We start from the raw sequence: 17,935 nt of genomic DNA on the forward strand, positions 1-17,935 counted from the left end.
AAAGTTTTGCTCTGAATTGTTATCAAAACTAGAAAAATATTATTAAAAGTACAAAATTTATCAAATTTTAAACTAGAACGGGTCCGAATATTTAACTTATTTAGGATTTGTAATTCAGCGTATGTAAAACACATTATTTTGATTTTTTTTCCACGGCCCATTGGTATAACAAATACATATTTTGAATAAAAAAAATTGTCGGATGCCTTCTTAACTTGCAAAATAAGCATACATCGATTTTCAAAAGTTCCATATTATTGAACGTGATTCAACCTCAAGTACGGGGCTTTATCCAGAGAGTTTAAAAATCTAAAAACAAACAACGAATACGCTTTTTTATTTTTCCACTTGAAAATTCAGTACTATCTGCCAACATTCGATAACCGAGGTTTGAAGTATTGTTTTGCTTTTTTTTCTTAGAGATGAATGAATGATTTGATTGAAAATTACAATGCTCATTATTTTTTACTAAAGTATGAGCCGTTTCTTATTATCAATCGACGAAAAATGCTCTTTATTTATACTATTCAACCTTTTTCTGGAAGCTCTGGAAGTGGATTTTAAAGTGAAACTTTTTGTTCTTGAATTTAGTTTTATTTTTATTTCTTTTTTATTCTTAAACTGATTTCAAGTTTGAATTCTAATTTTAGAATCATGTTCCAAATTCTAATGCTCATTCCGAAGAAATCTTTATTGTTCTTTTAATTTTGCCAACAAATGATATTTAATAGTTTAATGTAATTCGTAATTGGATCATTCCTTCAAAACTAAATTGAGACTTTGCTCTTCAATACTCAAGTTTGTTTGATAAAACTGGCATATAGTTATCGTATGATTTAAGATTTAGAATCTTTATCAGAACCAATTTAAATACGTTTTCGGAATTGATTTGTGTTGATTTGTTCAAGGTTATGTTCAGAAAAGTTGTATAGGTAAGAAGCTTTCCATTTTGCCGCCGGTCGTGACCTAGAGGATAGCGTTCCAACCATCTAAGCCAGAGTCCATGAGATCGAATCCCGATCACGGCACATATAGTGCTCTTTCCGTGGTCTGGTGGTAAGATGCTAGCCATAAAATCCTTGAAAGATGTACGCCTTAGAGTTAAGTAAATTAGATCTCTTCAAAGAAACATGAAGTTTCACTGAGATCCTATATGTGTGTGTTCGTTTTTTTTAACACCTTCAAGCAAACGTGAGGAATAATTTCCTCAGTAGGTGGTATATTATCGCATAACTACTCCTAGCTAATTTCTCGAGAGTCTTTGTAGTCTAGTGGATAAGTTGGTGCGAGTCTGGTTCCGATGTGCCAGGCTGGGTTCAATTCCCAGTATCGGCGAGACAACTTTTGGGTTCGAATCCCATAAGAAGTCGACAGGTAAGATGTGTTTCCTCTTATAACTGATTATATGAATGTTTAACCAGCTGCCGGCTGGCCAGGTATATACTAGACTGGCCCATAACAAAAAAAATCCTCATATTCCACGCGGCACCCCCTAGGTTGGTACATTTAGGTGAAAAAATGACTTTCTGAAAGTTTCAGGTCATTTGGCAGAAGCACGAGCTGGCGCAAAGGACTTGAAATTTGTATGGAGATTTTCGACAAAATGTATGAAAAATCGACATACTTTCACTCTTTGTGTTCTAAAATATGTTTCCGGTATGCTAGAAAGCTCAGAATTTCAGGAATTGTAGTTCAAACAATAACAAACAAGTTTGTAGTAGATTGTAATGCGATATGAGTTGACTGTGATCAGTTATTTGCAATTGAATGTGTGACATTTTTCGGTCATTTTCGGACATTTGAACGGTGTATGGGCTAATATTCGCACTAACTTGATAGCATCGTTACACAATAAGAATGACAAATAGTTTGTGTACTCGGAAAAGTTGCCAAAAAAGCTTTTCGCGAAGATATTTGTTATAAAATAAGCTACAAATTTGCCGAAGACACAAATTTTCTATCTATTATTCTCATTGTGTGACTATGCGAACAAGTTAGTACTAATAATCCATAATAATCACGACATATCGATGAAATGCGAAAAAAATCGCACATTCAAATGCAAATAACTCATCACAGTCAATTCGTATTGCGTAACAATCTTCTACAAACTTGTTTGTCATTATTTGAACTACAATTCCTGAAATTCTGAGCTTTCTAGCCTACTGGAAACATATTTTAGAACACAAAGAGTGAAAGTATGTCGATTTTTCATACATTTTGTCGAAAATCTCCACACGAATCTCAAGTCCTTTGCGCCAGCTCGTGCTTCTGCCAAATGACCTGAAACTTTCAGAAAGTCATTTTTTCACCTAAATGCACCAATCTAGGGGGTGCCGCGTTGAAAAAAATGTTGTAAAAATAATCCCATACAAATTTGGGCCAGTCTAGTATATACACGGATGCCGGAATACCTCTAAGTAACCTGATTGACTCGTTCTTCCAAAATATACCTACATACGAAGCCATGGGGTCGGTCCAAGAATGCATGTGAGCACATACTTAGGCAGAAACTGCGGTGAATCCGTGCACCCATGATGGAAAACCAACATACATAACTACTCCCAGATAAATTCTTAACTTTCCGGTGTCCAGAAATCTAGATTTGCGAAGTTTCTGAGCGAAAACTATGATTAGTGCAAAAGAAATTAGGAATAAGCATTTATTTCCAGTTGTCGAGTGTGAAGAAAAAAAGGTGTAACCGTTTCATGTTGTTGCAAATTTGCAACAATTAATATTTTTGCTAAATAACCGAAATATGTGAAACTAATATTTTTTCCTTATTTTTCCCTTCATGTATTCATCATTGCGCACTATTGAGAATTTTTTCGAGAAAAAATAAAAAATCATGAAATGAAGGGTTAAACTTAAGCATTTTATATCATAGTTATTAACAAAAATACTAAATTTACTGTAATTTGCAGAAATATTTTAATACAGTCTAAAGGCGACCGCACAATAGCCCGTCGAGCGTCGCGTCGTGTCAGCGCCGCGTTGACATTTCATTTTGGGGATATATTTTATCGTATGAACCCCCACAATGATGCGTCGCGTCAGCGTAGGCAATGTACTAAAACGCAAAACTTGTTCTAAACAGCAGCGTTCTCCAACGTCGACGCTCTGTTTTTGAAAAAAATCAAAATTGTAGTGCGTCAATGGTAATTTTTAGGAAGTGTTTTCATCAATATTCTAAAAAGTTCTTTGTTAAATCAAAACTCGATACAAATAAAATCAGTGCGTTTAAAATAAATTAAATCGTGATTTACGAGAAGCAAAAAAAAAAACAGAGCACGAATTTTATTTATTTTTTTATTTCTAAATTCCATTTTTTACAATTAAAACACATATCAATATTATCGTAATAAAATCGATACACAAATTTAAGAATAAATTATCACACTATCTTATTTACTTTATATTTGTTTTATTTTTGTAAAATCAAAAACTCGAAAGTATTGGGTCACAACCATTTCAATTGTCGGTTTCGTTACGAATACATAATTTACAATTATCATAATCATGATAATCACACTATGAAATTGTCACTTTTGGCACTGAGGGAATTGTGGATCCAATACCGGCGGGAGAATTGAGTTGATGGCTGACCAGAGAAGCATTTCTGGCTACATTTAAGGCTCCAGCGCTGGAAGGCGTTGCTAGTACCGTCAACGGGCCAACGACACTAGTTGCAATGAATTAAATCCTTCTTCGCTGGGAGGCAATCAAACGCATTCCTCCTCTATCATTTGCATTTTGAAATTACTCTGTGCAGCCTGTCGATCTACTTCCGGTTGGAGGATTGACTTACTGGCTCTACTGGCAGGATCCTAGGCTGGGAGGTGCCTATTCCGCAGTTGTGAAGTTGATGAGTTGGCTTCTAATCCGCTGGGAGATGATTAAACGAAGTCCGTCTCCGCCTTGAAAAATACTTTACACTGCTGATCGAAAGCAACAAATCAAAACAAACGTTTTGGTTGCTATGATTCTTGACGCTGTATTGTGATCCCAGAATCGTCGGGTGCGTCGCGTCAGCGTTTTAGTACTCAACGTCGGCGTTGACAGCTGACGCGACGCGACGTCCAACGTGCTATTGTGCGGGGGCCTTTAATGTGCTGATTACTTTTTCAGCTTACTGACTGTAGAAAGAGATACTTTAGGGCTGTTTTAGCGTGCAAATAAGTTCATTTTCAGCCAATTAAAAGTAGGGGAAAATTGTTTGAAGGATAACTTGTTCAGCCTTTGTGCAACTATTTTTGACTCCATTAAAATTTGACAAGCGTCAGCTTTACAAGTGTAACTTCGAAAGCGTATTTCAGCAGCTATTTCAAACTTTTATTGATTGTATGATAGCGAAGGAATCGAAATACGTTTTTTCTATCTTCTCATCATTCAAAATTTCTCACTTTGCGTGATGAAATGGCCTAGCCGATAAATTAACTTTTTATACTCGAATCATTTCAACTTCAATTTCTTCATATCAAATTGAATTTGTTTGTTTCCTACCCCAGGGCCGTAGGAAGAACCGCTTCATGAGGGGGGTTTTGATGACTGATTTTTTTAAAGCTATTTTTTATCCAAAAAATGTATGAATGAAAAAAATTGAAAAACAATATAGTTCAGTACTATTTGACCAATAATTTTTAAGGTTTTTTCTACATAAAAGATTTTTGTATGAAATAGTAACTTTTGAAAACACGTTCTAAAATCTTGAAAATTGTAAGCAACATTTGTATAATCAAACCTTTAGTTAAAAAAAAGAAATTTTCTTTTATCAGTAGTTACAAGTTTAAAAGTTGGTCAAGAGTCTGGTAGATCTAGCTTATATGATCTGAGCAAAGAATAAGTTTTTTTTCAAGTAAGCATTCAAGTTCTTAAAAAAAATTCTATGGTTAAATCAAATAAGTTAAACCTATCAAACTCTTGAACAGGAATTGAAAGTTTTTGACCATCGATAAAAATAAATCAAATTTTCAAAAGTAAAAGTAAGAGGTTAATTTTTTTTCGGTTCAAATCTTTATCTCGAGAACTAGATCCAAAGTTAAAATTTTAGTTTGTAAGTTGGCTCTTGAGAAATGTGCAGTATTCCTAATAGTTGTACAATAAACGGAGAAAATATTATATTTTTTGTAGAATTTTTTTCGTAGATATTAAGTCATGTTTCCTGATCAGCAAATACTTTCCATTAAAAATCAATATCCTATGTAGAATTTTTTGAAAATTTTATCAGATCTTTTCATCAAACAAAACATGCAAAATAAACTCAAATTCCTCTTTTCATTTGTGATTTTTAGCTGAATTGTGTATACAAATATACTTTGATTGGAAATTTGAAATATAGACATAGTTATAAGTCTTTGGTCTTTGCGATATTAATTCCTCAACGAAATAGTTATCTTGATATTATTTATCTTGTTTGATTGAAATCTGAATTTTGAATATTAATTCTGAGTAAGAATTCAGAAAATGAATTTTATGAAGGATTATTCACCGTAATTTAAGTTTGTTACTTTAATTTATCGGCCTTATCGGTGAAAAGTGATGTCCTTTTTAGTAGGAACATCTCAAGATTATGAAATTTTTATAGATGGATAGAAGGTTAGATGAAATGAAAGATGATGAAAATGAGCGGGTAGAATTTATTTAGAAGCATTATCATCACCCTATGAAAGTCTCGTCTTTAAATTCATTACATGTAAATTTAATACAATTCTATTACCAATTAATTTACATAAATGATTCTTATAATTAAAATAAAATAAAATTTGAAGCAAATGAATACCTACTTATCTGAATCTCTGATCTGAATCTGATTTTTCTGCATCATAAACTTTCTCACATGTTTTACGATTCTTATTTAACAAATTTGAAGTCAATTGCAAAAATCGATCCAAACTGCAATAGTCATCGCATGTTCTTTACAAGCCAGTTTGCGAGATCAATATTGCAGAGTAAAATTTGATAGTAAAGGACGCTTTTATCTAAAATTTCACGAAAAATATTTTAATGCGGTGCTTCTGATCGCATTGCAGGGCAAGCATCTGGGCCCAAATAGAAAAACTGCACCATGATTCTTCATTTCTCCTTTCCCAAAAACACACAATTTTCACAAACACTTTTCCACTTCGATCACTCGAAATTCCGAATGATGTTGACCATTAAGTTACTTAAATATCACTCGAAATTTCCAAACAACGTGTTGATCACTTTTCTATCACAATAGAAACAAATTATTATCCCAACTGAATCAAAACAAATTTTAAAATTAATCACGACTGTTTGGATAGAAAAAAATACCATTCTCCAACGAGGGCTCCGATTATCGGATCTCTTATAAAATTCTTCAAGCTGCATTTCATAGCTGAAAACTTAAACAATGACTTTGCCCAAGATCGTGAACTTCTAAGATGTGTCCATCGAACGTTATGAAAATTTCGAAATCCTACTCAACCCTTGACCCTACACTGAATGTTGAGTAGGAGCCATTTTACGTTGGAAACTAGCTGGCGTGTTTTCCCTTACGCAGAAGTGTTTTCCTGTCATTATTGGTTGGTTGGATTGTCATGGAAGTTGGTATACCAGGTTTTTCGAGCCGGAAAGTGATTCTGATATGTTATAAAACCTTTCCACCTGGAAAATTTTGTTAGAGTGGGGTCCAATATAAAATCGACGTAAAATATGACAGAAATGACCAGCTGTGGTAATGTGGTAAATAATGTGGTAATTTTAATCAAATTTGGTTAACGAGTTTTTTTTTTCACAGCAGCTTCATGCATTGAATAAAAAGACCCCTCCTATGACGTTAAAAGGGAGCTCCCATAGCAGACCGACGTAGAATATGACACATATCGATCATTTTTCCAGTGATTTCCATCAAATTTGATACATATAAATATTTTTGAACAGTAAAGCTATTTAGGAACTTTATTGTCATCGTAACCAAAGTTAGAGGCATTATTTCAGAGAAAATATTCTGATTGTATCAGTTTCTGAAGCCTAAGGTTTCAATATGCTTATTTTCATAAAAAGATATTCCCACAAACACTTTGATTTTTTGAACGTGGATTAAAAATGCTGTCATATGTGAACCAAGCCTAAGTAATCATTCGCCATGGCCTATGACTAAATGGTGGCTCCAGAGAGTGCAAGAGCAAAAAATAATAAAAAAAAAAGCCAATCACTCCGCAATACGAGGATAACCATGCAATCGACTCTATGAATGGCAATAACCGGTTGCAAACTACCTGTTCGACCTTGCGGTGGCAGCAGGAAAAAGCATATCAAAGAAGAACCCCTAATCGACAAATCGGAAACAAATTACATCGCGCTCACCTTCACCTCCGGGAGCAGCAGAAGCAGTGCTTACACCTCAAGGCGACACCCCGCCATAAACAATATTCATAACAAAATCCGTAGTTTTTTTTCCTTCCAATCTTTCACCCAAACGGTGGAAAGGTTCAGAAATTGGTGCATAGTTCGATTGCTTTCGCCTCACTGTCTTGTGAACCATCACGCGATAAGGATCGCATTCGTGAAAGCGTGAATCGGACGTGTGTTTCTGTTTGTTTCGATTGACTTTCGCCGTTTTTTTTTTGACTTCACTCCCTCTCGGTGTCGCGCGCAAAGTGGATGAGCCACGCCGAAAACCGAAAGCGAAAACCAAACTGAAACCGGGATGGGATCAGTTGGAGGAAATTATGGGCAGGTTTCACTATTTCGACCGCTGGACCGAGGAGCAGCGGCAAAAGTGTCATCAACTGTGCAAGGTGCAGGAATTCCGCAAGGATCAGATTATCTTCGCTGAGGGCCGGACTCCGATCAATTATGCCCACTTTGTGCTGAGTGGGCAGTGTGCGGTGTTGCAGTGTTTGAAGATGGTGAAAGTGAGTCTGTATGTACAATGTACATATTTATGCAGATTTGGAATTTCCTAAACATCCATAACGATTTACAATTTGATTCATAAATTGTACTTTAAATGATGATTTGAAGTCCTGTAATGATTTTGTTCAAAATTCTGTTTCATCGATGATACCGTCAAACGGGGCATCATGCAACAGCAGGGTTGGATGAAACATTTCAGCACCAATACGTGAAAAGGGTCCGTGTTCATTCATGACGTTACGAGAAAACGCGTTTGAAAATTTTGCAATCTTTTTTAAATTGCTAATCCAAATTCACGAAATAAATAAAATAAATAAATGTATACTTCACCGAAATACCATTAATCATTAAATTAAAATCATAAATCAACGGTGATAAAACTTTTAACACAAAATTGACAAAATTGACAAAATTGACAAAATTGACAAAATTGACAAAATTGACAAAATTGACAAAATTGACAAAATTGACAAAATTGACAAAATTGACAAAATTGACAAAATTGACAAAATTGACAAAATTGACAAAATTGACAAAATTGACAAAATTGACAAAATTGACAAAATTGACAAAATTGACAAAATTGACAAAATTGACAAAATTGACAAAATTGACAAAATTGACAAAATTGACAAAATTGACAAAATTGACAAAATTGACAAAATTGACAAAATTGACAAAATTGACAAAATTGACAAAATTGACAAAATTGACAAAATTGACAAAATTGACAAAATTGACAAAATTGACAAAATTGACAAAATTGACAAAATTGACAAAATTGACAAAATTGACAAAATTGACAAAATTGACAAAATTGACAATATTGACAAAATTGACAAAATTGACAAAATTGACAAAATTGACAAAATTGACAAAATTGACAAAATTGACAAAATTGACAAAATTGACAAAATTGACAAAATTGACAAAATTGACAAAATTGACAAAATTGACAAAATTGACAAAATTGACAAAATTGACAAAATTGACAAAATTGACAAAATTGACAAAATTGACAAAATTGACAAAATTGACAAAATTGACAAAATTGACAAAATTGACAAAATTGACAAAATTGACAAAATTGACAAAATTGACAAAATTGACAAAATTGACAAAATTGACAAAATTGACAAAATTGACAAAATTGACAAAATTGACAAAATTGACAAAATTGACAAAATTGACAAAATTGACAAAATTGACAAAATTGACAAAATTGACAAAATTGACAAAATTGACAAAATTGACAAAATTGACAAAATTGACAAAATTGACAAAATTGACAAAATTGACAAAATTGACAAAATTGACAAAATTGACAAAATTGACAAAATTGACAAAATTGACAAAATTGACAATATTGACATAATTGACAAAATTGACAAAATTGACAAAATTGACAAAATTGACAAAATTGACAAAATTGACAAAATTGACAAAATTGACAAAATTGACAAAATTGACAAAATTGACAAAATTGACAAAATTGACAAAATTGACAAAATTGACAAAATTGACAAAATTGACAAAGTTGACAAAATTGACAAAATTGACAAAATTGACAAAATTGACAAAATTGACAAAATTGACATAATTAACAAAATTGACAAAATTATGATTATATTAAAATAATTTTATTCTATAAAAAACTTTAAATCTTTATTCCTAAATTCATTTTGGATTAACTGCGTGTTTAATTCTATAATCATTATTCAGAATTTATAAATCTATCCTTCGATTATTTTGTGTCATATGAATCCAAATATAATTTAAAGGCTGTTTAGAACAAACCCACCGGGTGTTGCTATTTCGGTCGGTATTTTAGATGTTTTGATTGGTTGAGTTTTTATCTACTTACTGATTTTCGCACCCATTTTTGCTATCTAAGGTGGCTAGAATACGTATTGACTTTCACACCGACAGTCGTGAAATTGATTCGGTTTTCATAAAAACTTGGAGAACATGGAAGAACATTTTACGCTAGAATCTCTGTTGAACTCAAGTGATGGGAAAGTAGAATTTGAGCAGCAGTGGTTGGTTCATGCCCAGGCAGCTATTAAGAAGCAATCTCGAAGTCGTGGTGGATCGCAACCAGGAAAACGCCCCAATGTAAACAGGCAAGCACAATATATTCATTGATCAATTTTATTCTAGAGATTTGAAATTTTACCGCTTCAGGCAAGCACAAGATGGAGCCAAGAGATTTATGGCAGATTATTTTTCGGAATCATCCGGATGAACATTTACGACGACGATTCCGAATGGGCAGAAAATTGTTTTTGAAGGTATCCAACAAAATTGAACAGAAAAAAGAATATTTTGCTCAAAACCCGGATGCAACGGGCAAGTGGGACCTGACTTGTCTCCAAAAATGTACAGCAGCTCTTCGCCAATTGGTACCTATGGTGCCCCCTCAGATGCCATTGACGAATATGGAAGACTGGCAGAATCAACTGCTCGGAAATGTCTGATGGAATTTTGCCGTGCTGTGATCCAAGTCTTTGAGGAAAAGTATTTGCGGTCCCCAACGAGATCTGATATTGATCGACTGTTGCACAAAGGACAAGAGCAAGGTTTTCCTGGCATGTTGGGGTCGCTAGATTGCTGTCACTGGCAATAGATGAATTGTCCCACCGCTTGGGCAGGTTAGTTCAAAGGGAAAGAGAAAAATCCGACGATCATTCTGGAAATTGTAGCATCTTATGATCTATGGATATGGCATGCATTTTTCGGTATGTCCGGTTCGAATAATGATATCAATCTCAGATTTTCTCTAACATTTACAATGATCAAATGCCTGCTGTAGAATTTACAATCAACAACCGTTCCTATCATACAGGGTATTATCTGGCAGATGCCATAAGGCTATGATCATTTAGTATCCGGGCAGTTACAAACGATTGTATTTTAAAAACTATTCATTTGATCGGAAAACTTCCTATGGAGGAAATAAAGTTGTTAATATGACATTTAATATAGAAATATAAAAAAAAATATTTATCAATGATTTCAAGAAATAATCTTATTTTTTGTTAAAATCTCTTTTTTATCTTTGCACACTTGTGTCAGTCATGTATTGATCTATTATTTTTACCACAGAAGTAAAACCTTTGCAAAATCATGATATTTTACACAAACTCACCTGGAAAAAGCAATTGGAATCTGGTTGGAACCTTTTCATGAGTAGGCATCTCGAAAAATTTGATCTCTTAAATCCCGTTTTAACATAAATTTCTTCGTCGATCAATTCAAATCTGTCATATTGCGTAAAAACCGGTTGCACATATTGCAATCTAAGAAACTGTTCACTATTAGTTATTTACTTGGTGTCTACTAGTCAGACAACACTTTTGACTGACGGAAATGGATTAATTGTATTATTTAAGGGGTCTGCATTCAGTTATCCCCAATAACCATAAAATTTTTACCATATTTAAGGTCAAAAGTTCCATTCCGATGCTTAATTTGAACTTCGTGTGGATTCTAGAGTGGCTCCTTATACATCTTAACTATTCGGTTCAAAAAAGAATCAGAAAAAAAATTGATAGTTTATGAGTTTTCAGTCGACAATGAAGAATTTTCGAGGCGCAAATTTGTGCAAAATTATTTTCACCATGTCTTTTTGCATCGTAAATATCTCAAACACACATTAACTTAAAAATCTGGCAAAAATGGGCAAGATAGTCCTTTTCACAACCAACACAACGCTGCTAAAGTTTTGCATATCCAAGCTCTAACAACGTAGCTATCACCGAAATAAAGTGCCCGGATACTAAATGATCATAGCCTTATACCCTCCTTTGGTTACCCTTGTGCAAACTATTTCATCACTGCCCTGGTTGATCAGAAGAAGAAGGTATAGATCCCTCATCCCGCCGGAAAGATGTAGAGCGCACTTTTGGAGTCTTGATGTGCTTGATGTCACGGTTCGCTATTATAAAAATTCCTGCCAGGCTTAGGACGATCTAGCCGCAATAATGCGGACATGTATAATACTACATACCATGATTATTGAAGATGAAGGAGATCAGAAATTGATCGATGGTGAAAATGTTTTAAAGGCTGATGCATCCGAAGCAAATTTTGCTTTATTTTTATCATGCTATGAATACGTTCTTGACTCCACCACTCATTATCAGCTCCAACATGATTTGATTGAGCATTTACAGAATAAGAAAGGAGAGGACCAATAACCTAAAAATCAATTCCGTATTTTCGTTGATAAGATTAAATCCGTGTAAGGCTTAATATAAGATTTTTTTTAAATGAGTTTCTTTAAGCTAAGATACACACTAAAGTAAAGTAATGAAAAATGGAATAGATATTTTGTTTTATAAGAAACCGAGCTCATCAAGAGTTAGTTCTTCTTCTTCTTTTTCTCCGGGAATTTCTTCTTGAACACCAGTTTCAAAACAGTTTTCAGTTCGAACATTCTGTACCTCCGATAGAATTCGTTGCTGTTCCAAAATGTAACATTCCCTAGCAACATCGCTTAATCCGTCCAAATTGACATACATGATCGAGTGGTTGACCAGTCTGCCAAGAATTTTGGTTCTTTTTATACTATCCCGAAGCTTTTCTTTTGCTCTAGCAGCCAACAGACTTCCCAATTTTGCTAGTTCCAGTTCTGCATAATGCGCTTTCTTTTGCCTTTTTGCCGCTTCTCTTCCTATTGGACGCGATGATCTTAGGAAAGAAGTCTCTTCAATAGCCACATTTTCAAATTCTTCACACTCAAGGTCCAAAACTAAGGATCTTTTGGATGCCTGGAAATAAGTTGAATGTAACAGGATACAGAAAAAAATATTTGTTTTTACCTCCGCCACATGATATTGTTGCCATTTCGGAGAACTTTCTAAAATTCGGTAGCAATTCATAAGAGTAAACGGGTTTTTTTTCCGATGTAGCAAATAGTGTCAGTGCTTGCTTGAGAACGTCTTCCGGAGAAGCTCCTCTCTGCTGTCGGCTATTTATTTGTGCCAGGCAACCAACGAATTTGCTGACACATTTGTTAATGTGGTGCCATCGACTTTTTAAACCGTTCTGAGCGCGTTCAGGGATAGTTAATGAATTATTTTGAATGCGCTCGTACAGGTTATCCACGCGCTGGTTGATGCCTATTGCTGGGTCCTGTGACGTATCTAGCCAGGCTCGGCATAGGGCTTCGTCCTCCTCTTGGTTCCAGTTTTTGCCCCATGTTTTTTGGCTAGACATTTTCACTTTTTTTCAAGTTCGATTTAGATTTCACAGTTTCACAATCAACCTTCCACTTTGTTTGTTTTACTCTGATAGCAACGATGGAAGGGTTGCTACCAATGTGGTGGAAAGAGAGGTGATGAGGAAGAAACGTTGCAAAAGTAGAAGTAAAGTTTTTTTCTTCGTAAACATAGTTACCATGACAGAAGTGACGTCACTACTGACCATTTTCGCGACGCATTTTGCCTAGGATAAATTAAGATTCCTGACAACGACGCGTCGCGACGCAGGGCTTGTTTTTGTTTATTTTTCTTTTTTCTCTCCGACGTGCAATAGTGTGCGTTTCTTTGCGCCACCCTAGACCAAGCCCACCGCAAGTTGCTATTTCGGTCGGTATTTAGATGTTTTGATTGGTTGCGTTTTAATCAACCCCCTGGCAACTTGACGTTTCCCATACAAATCGCGTGTGCCAGTTTTTTCTGGTTCTCTGGTTCTGTCAAATCGAAAATCAAGCGACTTAACATGTCGGAAGGACACATATTGAAATATATTCTCTTTCAATTGATTGAACAAATGAAAACATGATTTGAATTTAAAAATTTAAGCTCAGTTTTATGTAAAAATGATCTGTTTTCAAAAGTTTAGTCGATGGAAACGATTCACAGACGTAAATCTGTGTGTCATTTATTAGGTCTAAAACTTCTGGACTGATCAAAATAATCCACTGATATACGGCAGTTTTTTGAAACAAGTATCCCTTCCACCGAAACTATTGTAGACAATCGTACACAATAAATATAAAACAATACATTACTACAACAATCATCAAGTAATTTCATAAACTGCGATACATATGAAAATTTTAGAATGCCAAAACTTTCACATTATAGCAGAACATTTCCTGTTTTATGGAAAAACTGTTCCTTTACAATAAATGAAGAGGTAGATTATTGAATGTGTATAATAATTTCGGTTGAATCTTTTTTTCATTCATTCGAAATTTATGAATTTGCCTGATTCGCACCACATTTGATGATGTGCCCTTTCCATACGCATGGCTTGAAAAGTATGTAAACAAGCAGTACACATGCGACATCTGCGATTTTGAAACAGGCACACGAAACTCGCCAGAACTGTCAAGTTGCCAGGGGGTTGGTTTTAATCTACTTACTTATTTTCGCACCCATTGTTGCGATCCAGGTTGGTATTTTTGTTTGTTTATTTTCTGATAGCAACGACCGGCTGCGTTGCTACCGGGTTGCTATATAAACGCATCCTGTAACAACCTACTGCTCGAATGTTTTTTCTCGAATCAAGTTAGCAACTGTTGGTGCGATGATGGGTTGATAAATATGTTGCTGAATGTACTCGATTCGAGGTTTAGCAACCATTGGTGGGCCTGGTCTTAGTAAAAGTGTACCTCATTGGGTTGCTACCTGGTTGCTACAAATAAGAATCTTGTAGCAATCCACTGCTCGACTGATATTTCCCAAATCCAGTAAGCGACCGTTGGTGCAAAGACGAGTTCATATACATGTTGCTGAAAGTACTCGATTCGTGGTTTAGCTACCATTCGTGGGCCTGGCCTACTTCTTCTTCTTCTGCTTTTTACTTGAACAGCTTCAGCCCTTCAGCTCAGCCGTTGGGGGGGTAAGGGCCAGTAACTAAGACTATATGCCCTGGGGGCCTGGTCTAAGAAAGGCTACAATCCACTGACAAGTGTATTAAATCGGGTTTTTATTTATCAAATTGATTAAAGATGACAGTACTTTAAGACTCGTGTTTTGAAAATAAACACATTCTTGATTTGTTTTAATGCTCATTGATGTTTAATGCTCAAATGTTTTAACGAACAAGTGAATAAAAATCTTTTTTTTTTTTTTTGTTAAATTCCCACTATTTTTTCATTGTATTTCTATATATTTCACAGTCAATCGACAAATATGGTTTGCACCGATACCGTCTCTCAGATGCTCAACCTATTGAAGACGAGCTGACTCAAATCCATCGGAGGCGTAGCTCACGAATGATCGATCTGGAACAATCAACCCTCATGATGGACGGGTAATGAAACCTACATAAGAACGCTGCTGACTACTGTTCATATGTGCATTACCATTTCCAGAAACCTCACATTCCCCTCCAAAACTGTCACTGCCGACAACTGCCTTACGGTGGAATCCACGCCTCCACCTAAACGGGAAACACTCCGGCCCTTGGTCTACGAGTACCGGTTCATCGACATTGCCACCTACTCGTGTGGATCCGTCTTCGGCATCGGAGAGCACATGCAGGATCGAACCGTGGTGGCCCGGAGTCGATCGGTCCAATGCTTGCTAATACCACGCTATTGGCTGCTGCAGAAGAGCCAAAACGTCAACAACGTTTGGAACCGGATACGGGTATTCCTGGACCAGCGGCAGCTCACCCGGGACGGACGTTTCCGGTGGTACCTGAAGGAGCTGCAGTGGCGCAAAATCCGCAACCAGGTCCGAGAGAACTTCCTGACCAATCACGTCGAGTTCAATCATACCAAACTGTGCGACGTACCATCGATGTGTCGAATCGAGCAGAGTGATGTTTTCGTTTGAAGTTAAAGTGAGTTATAATATGTTGCAATCAAAAAGTATTTGTTAACCGGAAATATTTCAATCAATAGAGTACATGTAGACAGGATAAAAGTTTTTTTTTTATTAAGTACGAAGGTAAGGAAGTTGAATTTTTCTTCTAGCGACCGTTCTTATTCTCAAAGTGGGCTACTCTAAGTAGTACGTAGAGGTCAACAACACCAATCTTGACTGTTTCAATCTTCTAGAAAGTGAAAAGTAGCGTGATGAGTCAATATTTGAATATCACTTACTTATCGTGATATATGATTTTGCAGACAACAAAACACGTCACAAATACACACACACATATGGAAAGCGAATGATGATTGCCAATTTGAATCTCACCGGAAAACGCTCACGTGTTTTCCATATTCCATATTCATGAAACATGGCAGCTACCGTTTGATCGGAAATATGTATGTGACGCCCCCGACCTGAATCGGTGTTATTGATTTGCAACAGTCACGCTACGGCACATCAAAGTTTCGAACAAGAAAGGATTGATTGAGGGAACTTCCCTCGAAGAAAGTCTAAACATTTTAATTGAAAGAAAGTTTAAGGTGGTTCAACATTTCATCAAATAGTATTGTATTTTTTATTATTCTGTCTTTAAAATTCTCACACATTCACTTAGATGACTTTTATTTTTATAGCATTTTTGATCATATCTTTTTCATGTGTACAATAGTTAACCCATACGTGGTCCCATGGGGGGGATGATCACCCCCTCTCCACCAAGTTGAAAATTAGCCTTCTATAAAATTGATCTACTAAACTTAAATCTTCACATTCCTTACACTCATGAAACACATTCGAGTCTCATTTTTCTGTAAACCAACACACTGTAGACAAAAAATCGAACGGTGGTTGTTTTTTTAAGCTGATCATGATGTTATGACGCGCACGCCAGCAACATCGGAAGATTGTCGTTCAAATGTTACTTTCGGAGACACAAATTACTGTAATCCCTTTCCTCCGAAATTATAAGCGATGAATGCATGTCTGTCTGGCTTCACAAAATAGCACAAACTCTAATTTGGGTAAATGCAGTCATCTTGTGATGTTTGTTTGAGGTTTTTTTTCCTTCATTGTCTAGGTGCTCTCTCCTTCAATTACGACAGCAAACATTCCACGCTACCGTCAAATCTGATCAGTAGGTGAGTACCTCATGCCTTCAGGCCAAGATGCCCCCAGGTCATATGTAAACATTGACTTATGAAGTGTCCGAGACGAAATGTAGAGAAATATTATGATGGGCATCGTTCGAAAATTGTCGTGACATGGGCACAAGTATAGTAAGTACGCGTGCGTGCTATCGGAGTGTGCCCAATCTTCGAGAGGGTTTACTTAACGACTGACATCAGCTCGGTAGGTAATTTCTTCAAGCTACATGCGTCCGATTATTATGAGTTGGGATGCATCTTTTTGCTTGACATTTTAATTATGTGTGATAGTGACGACGAAAGATCAAAGTTTTAGGAAAAAATCATTATTTTATTTTATTTACATAGTATTCCGTCTCACGACATAACTTGACGAACATAATTCCTAAAATTCACTCGGTCCATGGCAACCGTTCTCCAATTTCTCGGGCACCCCACGTTCGCCAGATCACGCTCCACTTGGTCTAACCACCTTGCTTGTTGCGCCCCCGCTCGTCTTGTTCCTACCGGATTCGTAGCGAACACCTGTTTTGTAGGGCAGTCGTCCGGCATTCTCGCAACATGTCCCGCCCAGCGTATCCGGCCAGCCTTCACCACCTTCTGGATACTGGGTTCGCCGTAGAGTCGCGCGAGCTCGTGGTTCATCCTTCGCCTCCACACTCCGTTCTCCTGTACGCCGCCAAAGATGGTTCTTAACACTCGTCGCTCGAATACTCCGAGTGTACGCAGGTCCTCCTCGAGCAATATCCATGTCTTGTGCCCGTAGAGAACAACCGGTCTAATGAGCGTCATATACAGGTTACACTTCGTACGAGGGCTAAGTCTTCTCGACCGCAGTTGCTTGTGGAGTCCATAATAGGCACGACTTCCGCTGTTAATTCGCCTCCGGATCTCACGGCTGATGTCATTGTCTGCGGTCACCAGTGAGCCGAGATAGACAAAGTCTTCGACTATCTCCAGCTCGTCGCCGTCGATCGTGACCTTGTTATTACTGGACAAGCGAGTTCGGTCGGTCTCGGATCCGCAGGCCAGCATGTACTTCGTCTTGGACGTATTAATCATCAACCCAATCCTTCCTGC

General features: G+C 36.2%; 1 protein-coding gene across 1 annotated transcript; it reads left to right on the forward strand.

The window, feature by feature from the left end:
• Positions 1 to 7,512: 7,512 nt before the first annotated feature.
• On the forward strand, positions 7,513 to 15,749 carry LOC129749217 (uncharacterized). Its single transcript, XM_055744161.1, has 3 exons — positions 7,513 to 7,880; positions 15,014 to 15,147; positions 15,209 to 15,749. The coding sequence occupies exons 1-3, from the start codon at positions 7,695 to 7,697 to the stop codon at positions 15,672 to 15,674; spliced, it is 786 nt and encodes a 261-aa protein (XP_055600136.1). The 5' UTR covers positions 7,513 to 7,694; the 3' UTR covers positions 15,675 to 15,749.
• Positions 15,750 to 17,935: the final 2,186 nt, after the last annotated feature.

Source organism: Uranotaenia lowii, chromosome 1, assembly GCF_029784155.1.
Source record: "Uranotaenia lowii strain MFRU-FL chromosome 1, ASM2978415v1, whole genome shotgun sequence".
NCBI lineage: Eukaryota > Metazoa > Arthropoda > Insecta > Diptera > Culicidae > Uranotaenia > Uranotaenia lowii.

Bases quoted from the DNA above. Each gene is read 5' to 3' on its own strand.
- LOC129749217 (XM_055744161.1), top strand. From the start codon at position 7,695: ATGGGCAGGTTTCACTATTTCGACCGCTGGACCGAGGAGCAGCGGCAA. The intron at 7,881-15,013 runs GTGAGTCTGTAT...TATATTTCACAG, and splicing joins AGTGTTTGAAGATGGTGAAA to TCAATCGACAAATATGGTTT. The intron at 15,148-15,208 runs GTAATGAAACCT...TACCATTTCCAG, and splicing joins TCAACCCTCATGATGGACGG to AAACCTCACATTCCCCTCCA.